This window comes from Rhinolophus sinicus, linkage group LG16, assembly GCF_036562045.2.
Source record: "Rhinolophus sinicus isolate RSC01 linkage group LG16, ASM3656204v1, whole genome shotgun sequence".
NCBI lineage: Eukaryota > Metazoa > Chordata > Mammalia > Chiroptera > Rhinolophidae > Rhinolophus > Rhinolophus sinicus.
Genome location: NC_133765.1, coordinates 25,477,908 through 25,494,553, shown reverse-complemented (window position 1 = coordinate 25,494,553; position 16,646 = coordinate 25,477,908). Strand labels below are relative to the sequence as shown.

The window sequence follows — 16,646 nt, the reverse complement described above, 5'->3', positions numbered from 1 at the left end:
GGTTGTGCTGATACACCTCTTTGCAGAGGGTGAAGGAAAAGGGGACAGAGAGGGTCAAGTGGCCCACGCCAGGCAGTGGGGATGAGACACCAAATGCCAGAGACCCTACAGCAACGGGAACGGAGGGGGCTTTCGGCCCAGCAGGCTCCCACCAAGAGCTCCTGGACGTCCACGTCCATTGCAGGAGACCAGCAGGGTCGGCTGGGGCTACCTGTCAGGCCCACTGAGGCAGACACTCTGGCATGGTCAGGAGGAAAGACCAGACCCCCTCTGGGCTGTCTGAGGCTGAAGGGGGTGCAGAGCCTGGCTGCCAATGGCCAGGATAAGCTACAAATCCCCAAGAAGGGCAAATGGGGGCCAGGCCTGTACCCAAATTTGAATACAGACAGGCTCATTAGATCCTCACAACAACCCAGGAGAGACGGAGTTATTCTCCCATTTTCCAGATGAGAAAACACAGGCTCAGGGACCTGAAGTGACTTGTCTGAGGTCATGCAGCCGTGGATTCACACAGACTTGACCCCAGATCCAGTCAATGCCTAAGCTGTGCCCAAGCCCCTGCCATACCCTTCAGGGCTGCCCATCCCCCAGGGCTGGGCGTGGGATGTGGGGAGGAGGCATTAAAATACAGCTTCCCAGGTCTCACAGCCCACGGTGGGGCTTCAGGGTCTGGGCTGGGCCTTGGACTCTGCATCTGAACCGGCTGCTGGGAAATGATCGTCCACACAACCCCAGCTGAGAGCCTCAGGCTCAGGGTGGGGGTATCTCACCCTCAGGACATCTGAGTCTCTGTGGTGCCAGCAGGAAGAACCCGAGATTGGAGCAGACAGACCCAGGTTAGAGTCCTGGTCACGATTTTGCTTTCAATGGTTTGGCCTCAGCTTTCCCACCTGTGAAGTGGGGCTGCCTGTTCCCTGTCCCCCTCCTGAGGGTGTCACAAGGACTCCAGGAGGCAGACGATGGCTCTCTGAGCACTAAAAGTCCTGGACAGGACAGTCATTGTCAGGCCATTGTCCAGGATGGTGGCCTGGGGTTGTCCTGTTCCAACCAGCCAAGTAGGCATTTAGGTAGCACCACTGTGTACACGGCACAGGGTGATGGAGGGCTCGAGGCCAGCCATCGGCAAGCCAAGAGCAGGTGAGGGCAGAGAGATGGTGGTGCAGGACGTGCTGGCCCTGGCGAGGTTAGGGAGCAGTCAGGGTACAGAGGGGTTCCCCGAGCTTGGGGTCTGTGTGACAAAGACTTCTCAGAGGAGGCTCCTGGGCTGGGTAGGGGCCCACATGGGAAGCCAGGTGCCAGCCCAGGTCCTTTTCTGAAGTACAAAATTGGGAGCAAACTGCTTCCCTTCTCCCAGCCTCAGTTTCCCCATGGGTGAGATGAAGGGTAGGGTCAGGTGATGGCTGAGGGGACTTTGGCATTAAGAGGCCGGAGGACAGAATTTGAAGTGAGCCTCCAGGGACAGGTACTGTGGGTGGGGGGAGGAAAAGCAAAAAGGACGTTCCTAGCAGGGGGAATGGCTCATGCCAAGGTGTGGCAGGGGCACTGTGCTGGGTGTGCCACGGGCAAGACAGACACCGTGCGGCTACAGTCGGCTGCTGCTCCTCACATGAGTGGGGAGTGGGGCTGAAGGAATGGGGAGCCAGGTGGGGCCCACAGACAGCAGGAAAAAAATAAAAGAACAATCAGGATAGCATCATTTACCCAGGCCCTAGTACAAGTCAGCCGTGTGCTAAACAGTTACCTCGTGTGACCCTCATTTCATGTGGAAATGGGCTCAGAGCATGGCTGTTTAGGGTCTCAGTTTCTCTCTCTGTAAAACGGGGAGAGCATATAGCCCAGGGTCTGGCATACAAGAAGTGCTCAATATATGGAAGCCACTACCGTGTTTCCCCAAAAATAAGACCTAGCCGGACAATCAGCTCTAAGGCATCTTTTGGAGCAAAACTTAATATAAGACCTGGTCTTATTTTACTATAATATAAGGCTGGATCTTATAAAATAATTATATAATAATATAATATAATACCAGCTCTTATATTAATTTTTGCTCCAAAAGATGCATTAGAGCTGATTGTCTGGCTAGGTCTTATTTTCGGGGAAACACTATAATAGCAGCACAGGGGCAGGTGTGCGTGACCATGGAGCATAGAACTTCAATGTTCTTCCAGTCCTCTGAGGACCTAACTAATGTTATCATAAACATTGACATTGATATTAATATTAATGACAGCTTTCCATCCAATAACACGTTGAATCCTCATAACACCCTATGAGATAGGAAGTATTATCCCTATTTCACAGATGAAAACTGAGGCTCAGGTTAAGTCAGTGGCCTAATGACACACAGGTACAAGGTATGATAAAAAAAAAATATGGTGAATGTTTAAATTTAAAAAAAATTTGTTACAGTAAAAGACACATTGCCATTAATCCCCCTCAAAATATTCCCCCTCGCTTCAAACACACTTATCCCATCATTCTTGCCACTTTCTGAAGGAGTTCTGGAAGTCCTCTTTCGTGAGTGTCTTTAGTTACACTATTGTGGCTGCCTCGATGTCCTGAATCCATTCAACACATTTACCTTTAATTGTCATTTTGACTTTGGGGAAGAGCCAGAAGTCGCACGGTGCCAGATCCAGTGAATACGGTGGATGAGGACACACCATAATGTTTTTATTTGACAGAAATTGGCATACCAGAAGCGATGTGTGACACGGAGCATTTCCGTTGTGATCATAAAATATGGAGAATGCTGCTGCCGAGTGCCAGCCAATAGAAAGGCAGGAATCTTCAATACGGGAAGCTGCAGTTGAACCCTTAGTGTGTGACAAGTTGCAACTTGTTCAGTGCAGTCAGTTGGGTGTGAGCTACGGTTGAGGGGTGTGCTTTAAAGTGTACTGTAAATCATCCTCCATCATGAGAACGTTCTGTGTCACACATTGCTTCTGGTATACGGCAATTTCTGTCAAATAGAAACATTACAGTGTGTCCTCATCCACCGTATTCACCGGATCTGGCACCGTGCGACTTCTGGCTCTTCCCCAAAGTCAAAATGACCATGAAAAGTAAACATGTTGAATGGATTCAGGACATCGAGGCAGCTGCGACAGAGCAACCAAAGACACTCACGAGAGAGGACTTCCAGAATTGCTTCAGAAAGTGGCAAGAATGATGGGATAAGTGTATTCAAAACAAGGGGGAATATTTTGAGGGGGATTAATGGCAATGTGTCTTTTACTGTAATACATATATATTTTTTTATTTAAACATCCACCATATTGTTTGATCACACCTTGTAAGTAGAGACCAGGATTAAAACCCAGAGCCCAAGCTTTTACCACTATGGGTACTGCCTGTCAGATTTACCTACCACCAGAGATTCTGTTCCACAGTGGCACTCAGGGCCCTGGTTTGTTTACAAGCCCCCCACTGGGCTTTGGTGGGGCCCCCACCTTGAGAAATCTACCAGCAGGAGCTCCCCTGTACTCTTCCCTGTGTCTGCAGTGCCAGGCAGATCGGTGAGGGCAGTGGGAGCCACAGCAGGTTATTGAGCAGGAGTGGGGCTCATACCAGCAGACGCTGTGAGGTCTGCTGGCTGTGGGGTGAGGAGAGGTGCGTGGGGGCCAGCCAGGCATTCCTGAAAGCGGGTGGCACACCAGGCCCTGCCTCTCAGCCTCACCCCATGGTCTCCACGGGCCCGAGGGGACAGATGGCCATTGCCCAGGCCTGGGCCATGGCTGTCATTTGGCCAGATGAGTTATGAGCAGGCCAAAGGGGGCGGTAGCCGGGGTGGGGGCAGGGGGCCTGCAGAAACAATTGCATCGAGACCCCAGGACAATGGGAGCCACGTGCCACAGGGGCAACAGTCGTTTGTCACACAATGGGCAGCCAGGGGGACAACAGCCGGGCCAACTGCTGCTGCTGACACGGGCCGGCAGCATTTTCAAATCGTTTCCAGGCCCTGTTTTCTTACAAGGCAGCCAATCACTAGGGCAATTGGATGGTCACCTGATGCCAGCTTGGTGGGCTGAAGGCCCAGGCCGTGTGACAACTGAGCAGCAGTGGCCATGGCAACGCTAATTGTGGCCCTAAAACACAAGGAAAGAGAGAGAGGGAAAGATAGGAAGGAAGGGGACGAGAGACAGAGAGAGCAAAGGAAAGAGACAGGAAGAGAGAGAACACCAGATTGAGGTGGCCCCACTGATGGCAGGAGGGGGGTGGAGGATAATGCCCCTCTGTGGGTCCACGGTCACATGCACGAGAAAACCAGAGGCTGCATTTCTTCTCTCTCCCTCTCCCCAGCTCTAGGGGGCCCTGAGACACCTATTTTTGAAACTTGGAGCTTAGAATTTGGACCATGGGCCCCTGGCCTGCGGAGTGGCAGGTGTGGTGGGGTCTGGCGTGGGCTCCTGGCCAGTTCGTAGCCACATTATAACATGGACAAAATGTTACTGTGGGGCTCAGTGCTCATAAATCGGGGTACCTGCCTGGCATCCTCAGTGGGCAGCCTTTTTCCTTCCACAGAAAGTGATGTTTTCGCTCATGAATCTGTTGCGGGGTGGTGGGCATGGGTCCTAACTGGAGCCTCCAGGGACTGTCCCAGGTCATGGTGAAGAGCCTGGGCTTCAGGCCACGCTGCCTGGGTTCCAGCCCCACCACTTCCTGTTCCACATGGCCCTGGACAAGTCACTCAGGTTCACTCTGAACCTCAGTTTTCCCATCTATAAAAGGGGGATGTGGGCATACCTTACCTCTCAGGGTTGCTCTCGGGACTGAATGGGACTGTGCTTGTTGAGCACCAAGCCCAGTGCCTTGGTTTCCCATCTGTAAAATGGGAATAATAATACCTACCTTATGGATTAATGGGGAGTGTTAAATGCATTAATATTTCTGAAGGATTTGATATGGTGCTTGGCTCATAGTAAGTGCTCAACAAACATTAATGTTTATCATTTGGGGTAGGGACTAAGTAACATATGTTACAAGAGTGAATGCAGGAATGATTTGAGATGTGTGATCTGGCTGCCAGGGGTGGGGTGGGGAGAAAGGAGGGGATCCTGGGACCAGGTTCCCACACCCAGCCCTGGGGGTGGACAGGCTGAAGGGCAGAGTGGCTTGGGGAGGTAAGGGGCTAAGGGGGTTATTCCAGAGATAGGAGAGCCCCCCTGGGAGCTGGCCTGAGCTCCTCACCCCTCCCGAGCTCCTGCCCCTCCCTCCAGACTCCTGGCCACCACCAGCGATGACGACCTTCCCGGGGACCTGCAGTCACTGTCATGGCTCACGGCTGTGGACGTGCCGCGGCTGCAGCAGATGGCAAGCGGCCGTGTGGACCTGGGCGGCCCCAGTGCACCACACCCACACCCAGGTAGGCTTGGGCAAGGTGGGGTGGCCTGAGGGTGGTAAAGGGGAGGGGCGACACCCAGCACTGACACCCACCTGCCGTGCAGTCGTGGCCAGGTTTCTCTCTCTCTCTCTCTCTCTCTCTGGGCCTCTGTCTCTGCATCTGTAACATGTGGACTTATTCTATCTTCAGAGGGATATGGTTCATTCATTTGCTCAACCACTCTGTACCAGGCGTGTGAGCTCAGGTCTCAGTGAAGAATAGACAGACCCACCCCTACCCTGGTACATCATGAACATCTAGAGCAGTCGGCAAACTATGGTCCATGGACCAAGGGCAGCCTTCAGCCTTCTTTTATACAGCCTTCGTGTTAAGAGTGATTTTTACATTTTTCTGGGGTTGTAAAAAAACGAAGTCAAAAACCATGTGGCTGGCAAAGTCTAAAATATTTGTTCTCTGACCCTTTAAGAAATGTACTGACCCCTGATCAAGAGATTCAAAATGACGATACATGGAAAGTGCCTAGCACAGGGCCCAGAACACAGTAGGTACACAATAAATGGGTGCTAGTTGCAGTTATAGTAAGTGGATTAAATGCCTACAGATGCAGAAAGTGGTAAAGAAAAACAATCAACAGAAGCAATCATATCAGTACATTAAAAGTGTCAATAGTTGAAAAATTGGTGTCTAGGAGTGTTTCTTTCATTGGACAAACTGTTCTTGGCCAAAGCATCCATTATAGAGGTCAGCAAACTTTTTCTGAAAAGGGCCAGGAAGTAAATAACGTATTTTAGACTCTGTAGGCCACACGATCTCCGGGGAAACTATTCACCTTTGCCACTGCAATACAAAACCAGCCATAGCTAATATGTAAATGAACGGGAATGGTTGTGTGCCAATAAAACTTTATTTACAAAAACATGCTGTGGGCTGGACTTGGCCTGCTGGCCACAGTTGGTCTATTCCTGGTCTAGAACCCCAAGGAGACAGCTGTGTGACCTTGGGCAGGTACCTTCCCCTCTGACCTGTTTCCTCATCTGTGATGAAAGGATAATAGAACTGCCCACATGGGGTGTTGTCAGGATTCAATGCAGAAAATATCTTGCACACAGTAGGTGTTCAATAAGTGCTAACTGTGTCGCTGCATACCTCCTGTGTATCTGACACTTTGCCAGGTGTTTGGAACACTGAGTCATATAAGATGTGGTCCTGGTTCTCAGGGAGCTGAGGGTCTGGTCAAGGAGAGATGGACAAGGCAGACAGACCAAGGCACAGAGGATGAGCCCAGGTGGCAGTCAGAGCTCAGAGGAGAGCTGAGGGACCCGGAAGGCTTCCTGGAAGAGATGGCCCCAGGCCCCATAATCACATTGCTGGTCAACTTTGCTGAATTGGAGGTGGCTGCCTAAAATCAGGCTGCTGCTGTGTGAATCTGTGATAGATTAGCAATGTCTGTGACAGGCCCAGGACAGGATGGGGTGTGTGTGTGTGAGAGAGTGTGTGTGTGTGTGTGTGTGGTGCGTAGCTGCTATTTCTGAGCTAATCCTTGGCAGAGGAGCAGGGCTAGACAAAGGAGAGAGGAGGTGCAAAGACATTTGGACTCAAAGGTACTGAGGAACCAAGACATACTTTTAAGGAGGAGAGGTGAACAATGAACTAATGTTTTAGCTTCATGAAGGACAGGCACCAAGGTCTTAATCACATCATCATCATCGTCATATTTATTAGTCTCTCATGGTTTACTGAGATATTATCATGTGCTCAGCAATGTGCTTTATAGACATTTTCTCATTTAACCCTCATGATAACTTTTCAGTTAGGTAATGTCACTGGGGAAACTAGGCTGGCTCAAGTAGGAACCCACTTTTCATAACTGCACCCCAGGGCAGTGATTTTCCAAGCCCTTACTATAGGCCTGGTCCCAATGTTGGGGTGTGGCTCCCTTCTCTGCAGGTACCCAGGGACGGGGCTGTCCCTGCCATGGCCACAGTCCTTCCAGCTCACTTCTGTGCTTCCCTCTTGCAGGTGCCTTGGCTGGGGTGGCTGAGCTGCATGTGGGAGCCACCTCAGGTCCCCTGCTCCATGGCCTGGCTGGCATGGCCCCTCCTGACGTCCTGGGCCTGGGCCCCATGGCCAACCACAGAGCCAGCGTAAGTGCCGCCACATGGGTTGGGGAGTGAGGTGGGCGTCCTACAGCGCTGGGGGCTCCCCACCCAACCATGACTCTCTGTCTCCTCCTCTCCCGGCCCCAGCAGATGAACCAGTTCCCTGTGGGGGGCCAGCCCCCATCCAGCTTGCAGAGCCCGCCACAGCTGTACTCGCCAGCTTCCCAACCACAGTTCTCACTTCCCCCAGGCACCCAGCAGGTACCGGGGGCTTGGAGGGGCCCTGGACTCAGAGGCAGACATTTCTGGCTTGGGCTGGCCAGGGAGCTCTCTGAGTCTCAGTTTACTCACCTAGAACATGGGGATAACATTCTCCACCATGCCTGTGTCATGGGGTCATGCATTCAGTTCCCTCCCCAAACCTGCCGTCGGTAAAGACAAGATTGTCTCCTGGGCTTGTAAACCCTACATCTCTCGCTTTTTGAGGCTGGGGTGGGGGTGGGGCGCTATTGTGAGTCACTTATGCTCTCACCTTCTCTCTCTCTCTCTGCCACCCGTACCCTGTGGGAAGTGCCCTCCTGTGGGCCTGTATGGCTCCCCGTTCGGGGTGCGGCCTCCCTACCCCCAGCCCCGCATGGCTGTGCATTCATCTCAGGAACTCCACCCCAAACACTACCCCAAGCCCATCTACTCATACAGGTAAGGTCCAGGACGGGCTGGTGTAGTGGGGGCTCGAGGAAGAGAGGGGTGAGGGCTGCCTTTAGGACGTCTCAGACAGCTAGGTGTGGTAGCCATGATTTCCAAGGGGGAAGTTTTGGAGAGTGGGGAACCCTCAGGTGGGATATGCTTTCATCCTGTGGTCAGTCAACCCTCAGGGTTGTGAACCCACTACAGACACTGAGCCCAGGGCTCCACTCTGTCACTCACAAGCTGTGTGGCCTTGGGGAAATGGCTTGGCCTCTCTGAGCTTCAGTTCCCTCTGATATCTAAAGTCATCAAAATAATACTATTGTGTGCCTCATAAGATTTTGGGGGATGGGGGGGTAAGCAGCCTAGTTAAAGTCTAAAGTCCCATAGATATTAATTATGGGGGGAGGAGGGATAAATAGAGGTAAAAATGAGGTTTCTCAAATCAGTACCAATGGCTGAGCTCAGGGTCAAGGAGAAGGGCGGCAGAGGGTGGGAAAAACATTGGGCCATAGAAAGGTATCGAGAGCTACCGCTGTGTGAGTATGGAGGGGCTGGTTCTGCTGGGGCCGAGCAGGACAGGCCTCCTGCACAAGGGATCTTGTGCTGTCAGCCTGAGGTGCCCTCACATCTGGCCCGCCCCACCTTTTGCCTCCAGCTGTCTGATCGCTATGGCCCTGAAGAACAGCAAGACAGGCAGCCTGCCTGTGAGTGAGATCTACAGCTTCATGAAGGAGCACTTCCCCTACTTCAAGGTGAGAGGTCTCAGCCCATGGTTGGGGTGCTGGAGCTGCTCTGACCTCTCCCTGGCACTGCCAGAACCCAGGCCAAACTGAGCCACCCTTTTAGGCCCCCAGTTATGTCTGTAGACCTGGTAGTAAGGATGCTTGCACATGGACACTTACAGAGACATGGGCAAAAATATCCAGACAGACAAGGGGGCATTTTAGCTGGGCTCTGACGGATGAAGAGGAGTTCACTAGGCATCCCAGCCCATAAAGAGTAGAGGGGTCAACCTAGTTATTCAGCACAGACTCAGTAAAACATAATGCTATAAAACACAGATCTGGCAAGAGCCGTTCGCCTCTTGGAGCCTCAGTTTCCTCATCTGTAAGATGGGGAGAATAATACCCAACTAGCAAGGTTAATGACGGTTCTGCATGTAAAGGGCCTGGCAGCTCTTGGCACATGGTTGGCCATTAGTAATGTTGTTGACATCAAAGCAAAATAAGAAGCAGGAGGTCAGATGTTACCAAGCTGTGGGTCCCTGGCCTGGGTGGTGTTCTTAGCAGAAATATTGTAGAATAATGGTGAGAGAGAGAGAGAGAGAGAGATGGGGGAGAATAGGGTAGGGTATGAGGTGCACTACAGTATCTGATTACCCAATAATAAACTAAGAGCTTTTAAAAATGATTGGCATTTAATACATTTGACCAGTTATCCATGTATTAGCATCATGTCACTTGCTTGCTTCCTGAATGGGATAGAAAGATGGACGACCCAGCAGCCCTGGGCCTTGTTGGTTCGCTCTTGTGTAGTAACCAGTGGCTGGAGCTGAATCGCCACTGCCCCTCTAATCCGGCATAGGCCCTCCATTTTGCCACAGTCCCCACACTCTCTCTTCCCACCTCAGGACTGAGTGTTGGGACACTGTCATTTTATCCCTGCCACCGTTGTGCGCTGCCCCTCTCGGCCTGAGTTTGAGATCCCCCTGGAGAGAAAGGGTTTATAGGGAGCTCTTTAGAGGGGTCTCCTGCGTACCCATTTCTCCCCATAGACGGCGCCTGATGGCTGGAAGAACTCAGTACGGCATAACCTGTCCCTGAACAAGTGCTTTGAGAAGGTGGAGAACAAGATGAGTGGCTCCTCGCGCAAGGGCTGCCTGTGGGCCCTGAATCTGGCCCGTATTGACAAGATGGAGGAGGAGATGCACAAATGGAAAAGGAAAGACCTAGCCGCCATCCACCGGAGCATGGCGAACCCCGGTGAGACCTGGACGCCCCACCCTCCCGCTCACACACACCTCACACGTCATCGCTCAGCCCCCTGCCTCGGCTCTGCCTGCATCCTGCCCTGCCAGCACCATGTCCTATCCACCACAGTGGGGACATGGGCGCCTGGTGAACTTCCCTCCTGTGAAATACACCTCCCTTCCCCACCCCTACCCAGTGGCTGGTCAACGGAGGGGCCTGGTCAGAAACATATCTTGTTTCCCCGAAAATAGGACCTACCCCGAAAATAAGCCCCAGTTAAGATCATCAGCCAGGCGGACGCATTTAGTATCTTATGACGATGTTCCAGAAAAAGATGACATGACTGTATTTGAATAAATGTAGATTGTGGTAAATGAAAAAATAAGACATCCCCTGAAAATACACCCTAATGAGTCTTTTGGAGCAAAAATTAATATAAGACCCCGTCTTATTTTCAGGGAAACATGGTAGGGAAAGCTGCTGACTCTCACTAAGCAATCCCTAGTTTCTTACATAGAAATATCAAACTAAATGACCATCGGAGAAAACTGCTTTCTTACCTTGCCTGCTACATTGGCACAGATTTGAAAAATAATAAAATAATAATACCCAGTGTGGGCTAGCATGAGGAGAAATAGGCATCTTCACATACAATTGGTTGGAATGTAAGTTGTTCAGCTTTTTCAGGGCAAGGTAATATAGCAAAACCCTGTATATTGTATCCATCTATGAGTATCGGTCCAGTTATTCTACTTTCAGCAATTTATGCTGAGGAAACCAAAAATTTGTGCAAAAGGTTTATGAACAAAGTTAGCCATTACAAAATTATTTCTCACAGTAAAAAATTAAAAGCAAGCTATATATCCTGCAATAGGGGATTAATTCCATGAATATAATATCATATCATGCAAGTATTAGAGATAAAAAAAATATTTTTGGAATATAAAGAAATACTCACAATAAGTGAAAAGTGACAGGTTATGAATCAATATGAACAGTATGATCACATTTTAAAAAGCATATGTATCCACACCCATTTCTACATGTGTGTGTATGTATATGCACATATATGCACATACACATATATCCACACCCATTTTTAAGTGTATATATAAACATACACATATGTATATATCCATAGATATGAGTATGTATATATTTGTATATTGTGTGTATATGCACACATATCTCTATCTCCTATCTATCTATCTATCCGGAAGAATACCAAAATCTTTTCTGTGAATGGAGAGACCACTGATAATTTTTATATTCTTCACGTTTCTGTGTTTCCCAAATCTTCTACCCTGTTCATGAGTTACTTTTATATTAGGAAAAAAAATACATCTTTTTTATTATTATTGTTAAAAGATGTGAAGGGGAGGACATACAAGTGACATATGAAGGGAGAATGGGAAATGGGAGGCTAATCCACACACCCTTAGGAATATCTGGCCTGACCCTGTGGATATCATCCTGCTCGAGATTTGGGTGCGGAGAGGGATGGGAGTATAGCTCAGAGATGGACAATTCAATATGGTGGGGAGAAGGACCATAGCAGGATCCAGAGGCCCTCAGCTGAGGGGGTACTACAAGATGCTTACCCCACAGAGAACTCTAGGGTCTGGCTCGAGACCCCGTGCCCGTTCTGACATTTATGTAGTGTGACATCTTGGGCAGGCCACTTCACCTTCTAGATTCTAAGTGTCCTTGTTGCCAAAATGGGTGCAACCCTAATAGATGTTAGGACTCTAGTGGTCCAGTGTCAAAATGGTGTTACATTCAATGAGACACAAACTAACGACCAGAAATAATTTAAGAGTAATTTCAGTCTTGTTTATATCCAAGAGCATGAAGGAGGATCCAACTTTTAACCCACAGCAATACTTTCTAATATCTCTTTAAGCCGCAGGGAACAGATAGGACCCCTTGCATGCTAATCAGTTTTGTCCCAGTCTTGTGGGACTTGTAACCCTTGCCTTACCTCCCTCGTGCAGGGCTGTTGTGAGGTTCCAGTGAAGTCCCAGAGTTACAGTACTATCCTCTAAGGCACTGTCCCAAGGAGAGGAGCCAGTGTCACTATCCCAGGCTCCTCTCATTCCTCAAAGGCCCTGCACAATTTGTGATTTCAGTACGTTTCCACAACAACTCTGTACAGAGTGTATGATGCCATCTGATAGCTGAAGAGACTGAGGTTCAGAGAGTCCCAAAGGCTTGCTAAAGTTATACAGGTGGTAATGCTGGGACTTGAACCCTGGCCTGGGCTGGGGCCCCAGAACTGCAGGGTGACTTCTGCGTGACCTCTTCCACTTGCTTGCAGAGGAGCTGGACAAACTCATCTCAGACCGGCCAGAAAGCTGCCGACGCCCTGGCAAACCGGGGGAACCTGAGGCCCCCGTGCTGACCCATGCCACCACAGTGGCCATGGCCCATGGCTGCCTCGCTGTTTCCCAGCTCCCACCACAGCCACTGATGACCCTGTCCCTGCAGTCAGTGCCCCTGCACCACCAGGTCCAGCCCCAGGCACATCTCGCCCCAGACTCTCCTGCCCCAGCCCAGACCCCACCCCTGCATGCCTTGCCTGACCTGAGCCCCAGCCCCCTCCCGCACCCCACCATGGGAAGGGCTCCTGTGGACTTCATCAACATTAGCACCGACATGAGCACCGAGGTGGACGCCTTGGACCCCAGCATCATGGACTTTGCTCTGCAGGGTGAGGCTGGAGGGATGGCGTGATGGGAAGAGAGGGGGAGGGGAGAGGCTGGGGGAGCGCAGAAACACGGGAGGGCAAGGGAGAGCAGGGCTGTCTGCATTTACCCCACAATTCATTTCTTCCACAAACGCTTCCCAACCACCTAATAATACAGTAAGCATTTAATGAGCGCTTCCTGTATACCAGGCCTCGTGCCAAGCATTTCATGGGCAGCACGCCATCTTACCCTACAACAGTGCTGTGAGGCCACTGCCATTTCATCTCCCCATTCCACCAAGGAGGAAACTGAGACAAAGAGAAATGAAGTCACCTGGCTAGTAAGTGGCAGAGCCAGGATTTCAACCCACATCTGTCTGACCCTAAACTTTCCATCAGTAACTGCTTCTAGTTGCAGGTGCCAACCTCACGCCAGGTTACACTCTGACCCGCTGTCTGCCACATGGTCATCCTCGATGCATGAGGAATGAATGAATGAATAAGGGAAGTTCAGTTTTCAGTGAAGGCTCATGATCCCTCCATTCACTAACACTTGTGCACCTACTATGTGCCGGCCAATTGTTAAGACAGCCTCTGCCCTCAAGGCATGCCTAGCAAGGGAAATGGACAAGTTAGCTGGTTAGTCAGCAAGTTAGTAAATTAGTTATAGTGGTGTAAGGGGTATGTTTAAACCTCCCTGCTCTCCCTCTGGATTATCGTGTAGTTAAGCTGTGATGAAGAAAGGGAAATCATTGTTTTGTTCCCTGGCTTTGACCATGATGGTACCACTTAGTGAGGGCTAAGTGTTTTCCACACAATCCCTTGTTTAAGGCTTGGATGAGTTAACTGATCGCCTCCATTTAATTCTGAGGAGACCAAGGCTCTGAGACAGAAGTGACACTCCAAGGACACCCAGTGGGAAGGGGAGGGCCCAGGCTGAAACTCTGGCTTCTCCAAGCTCTTAGCCTGTAACATATGACTTTAAATCCCACACCTAGCTTTGGCTAGGGTTTCCAGGTGGGAATTCCCACCCGTTCTGAGGAATTTTTTTCGCTTTTCCATTCCCGAATCCCGGGAAAAGTTGGTCGGGAAATTGGGAAAATTGGTTCCTTGAACCCAGGTGGTTGGTAGTATCGGCCATCACTTTGTGGAAATGATTCATCGTGGAGAACAGAAAACAGTTTCTATCTCAGGATTCGGGAACGGGAAAACGAAAAACAATTCCTGAGAACGGGCAGGAATTCCCACCTGGAAACCCTAGCCTTGGCCTCTTCCCCAAGACAGGATTCGAACTCAGATGTTTGACAGGAAGCCCGCTCACCCAAACGCTTTTGTCTTTGAAAGGGAACCTCTGGGAGGAGATGAAGGATGAAGGCTTCAGCCTGGACACGCTTGGGGCTTTCGGAGATTCCCCTCTTAGATGTGACCTGGGGTCCTCAGGCCTGACCCCGGTCTCCGGCGGCAGTGACCAGTCCTTCCCGGACTTGCAGGTGACAGGTCTGTACACTGCATATCCGGACAGTGTGGCCGCGTCAGCCGCCACCTCCTCCTCTCAATACCTGGGTGCCCCAGGGAACAAGCCCATAGCCCTACTCTGAGCTGATGTCCTCACCTGCCCCAGAACCTGGGCAGAGGGCTGACCGAGCCACGTGGTCCTGGAAGAAAGGCCCTTCACTCTCCCACAGGCCTCTGAACCTCTGGCGGGGCTGCTGGCTAACAGGGAAGCAGTTCTCGGCACCCGCTGGCCCTCTCGCACCTCTACAGGAAGCCTTTGGGGCCTCCCAGGTCAGAGGGACAGAGGAGAGTGAACAAGCGTCTGACCTCCCTCACTCCGTGACGCTCCTTCGACACCTGAGATGGGAAGCCTCCAGCCTGCTTCCCTGCTGGGCTCCCTCCATCACCTGCAGCCCATATGGGGACTCCTTGGAGCAGCATGGAAACACCCTGACGGGAAGGAAGGCCCTTTAATTTATTCTGCTTGGATGAAACATCTGCCTCTGCCTCCAGCGGACAGGTCGTGAGGCCCAGAGTGGAGCGGGCAGACTGTCTAACTTCTCTTGGACCAGAACCAGCTGAACTCTGAAATGGGAGACCGCCCTGCCGGCCTCCAGGCCCACTTCTCCTGTAGTTGGTTAGAATTTCATAGAGTAAGTCCCTGGGTCACACCGGGCACTGTGACCTCATGTACATTTATTTATATTTATTGGAGCCCATCCACACCACCTCTCTGAACCCAGCCCACAGCCCCTGGAATGAGACTCCCTGGTCCCCTCCTTATGCCCCAGCAATCCCAGTGCGTAAATTATCTGTGAATCATGCCTCCAAACTGGCTCTTAACCCCTTCGCAGCCGTGGGCTGCTTTTTAGAACAAACAAGCACTTTTGATACATCTTTTTTTTAAAAATTTAGAGACCAGATATTTTTCTCACTGTTCAGTCACGATTCAAATCTCTCCCCATGGGCACCAAAGAGGGGAGGTGCCATAGTTTTGGGTTCCAGCGGTTTTCTAAGGACAAATCAGGATGAGAATGGGAAGAATTTGTACTGGAATTTAAGACACCCTGATGGAAAGAAAGCAAACTGTGAACCAAACGTAAAGCTTGACCCAGGTAGCAAGTGGGCTGACGAAGTTGCAGTGCTAAGGATTGGCACTTCTTGCCAATTTCATTGCCCTGTGACTATTTTAATGTGTTGTTGTTTTTTTCTCTTGTTGCCAATTCCTAACTTTCCAAGGGGCGGGTTCTGTAGACAGTTGGGTGAGAGGGGAGCCAGCTGAGTGGGTTGGAGAAAGGAAAAGGCAAATAGGCTCTTCCAGCCAAGCAGCTTGCTCCTCTGTCCTCTCTTGACCAACTGGATGCTTGGCTCCTGTATCTGGGAGTTGCCGAGCCCTAGGGCCAGAATTTTCCGATTAATCAACAGGTCAGCCATCTACCTGGGAGGTTTGGTGTTAAGCCCTGTTTTGAGGGACCATCTTTAAGTTCTTCCTAGTTCTGGAGTTTTCTGCTGAACATCACCGTCTTTAGACACAGCCCAGTGCTGCCTGTCTGGCCAGCATTGCTCAGCTGCTCTGTGTAATGTGACCCCCCCATCAGTTCTGATGTTTTTGTTAATGAAGACCCCATGTTCAGGGGACGTGGAAACTATGTAAGTGTGGTGTTGAATTACTGTCTTCTGTTAATAAAAGCTGAATGGCAGCTCTGTGGCTCCAAGGGAGGGATGAAAGAGGGGAACGGGCAACAGTGCCACTCACTCACCCCTCACAGGTCAGGCCCCATTTACAGATGTGGAAACTGAGGCCCAGAGAGGCTACACCACAGCTACACTGAATCCAGGGCTTCTGATGCTAGGTTCCCATCACATCAGAACCTGGGAGGGGCTTGTCATTATCGATAAAATTACCATGGCTGCCATTCACAGTCCCTCACTGCCAGGCTCTTGATAGGCATGATCTCAGGGCGGGATGTGAACCCCGTTTACTGCTGAGAAAGTGGAGGCTCACAGACGTTGGGTAGGACTCAAGGTCACCTGAAGAGGCAAGACTGAGTCCATTGTGCCAGACTCCAGAGCTGGAGTTCAGCAGTGCTTCTTGGAGCTGCCTCTTTGGTACGTACCTGGGGTCAAAGAATGCAACAGGTAGAAGGAGTTGCACCCTTTACCAGGCCCCATGCTGCCGTGTTTCCCCGAAAATAAGAAAGACCTAGCCGGACAATTAGCTCTAATGTGTCTTTTGGAGCAAAAATTAATATGAGACCCGGTATTATATTATATCATATCATATCATATCATACAATATCATATCATATCATTATTATATATTATATTAAAGACCCGGTCTTACAGTAAAATAAGACTGGGTC

General features: G+C 50.5%; 1 protein-coding gene across 1 annotated transcript; it reads left to right on the top strand.

Annotated features, from left to right (window-relative positions):
• Positions 1 to 1,097: 1,097 nt before the first annotated feature.
• FOXN4 (forkhead box N4) lies at positions 1,098 to 15,910 on the top strand. The gene is made up of 9 exons (XM_074321803.1): positions 1,098 to 1,183; positions 5,220 to 5,365; positions 7,364 to 7,488; positions 7,591 to 7,704; positions 8,015 to 8,142; positions 8,789 to 8,885; positions 9,908 to 10,115; positions 12,421 to 12,813; positions 14,134 to 15,910. The coding sequence occupies exons 1-9, from the start codon at positions 1,098 to 1,100 to the stop codon at positions 14,385 to 14,387; spliced, it is 1,551 nt and encodes a 516-aa protein (XP_074177904.1). The 3' UTR covers positions 14,388 to 15,910.
• The last annotated feature ends 736 nt before the right edge of the window (positions 15,911 to 16,646 follow it).

What these genes read in the sequence shown, in the direction of transcription:
- FOXN4 (XM_074321803.1), top strand. Translation starts at nt 1,098, where the DNA reads ATGGAGGGCTCGAGGCCAGCCATCGGCAAGCCAAGAGCAGGTGAGGGC. An exon ending in TGGCCAACCACAGAGCCAGC is followed by an intron (nt 7,489 to 7,590) that starts GTAAGTGCCGCC and finishes TCCCGGCCCCAG; the next exon opens with CAGATGAACCAGTTCCCTGT. An exon ending in CCGGAGCATGGCGAACCCCG is followed by an intron (nt 10,116 to 12,420) that starts GTGAGACCTGGA and finishes ACTTGCTTGCAG; the next exon opens with AGGAGCTGGACAAACTCATC.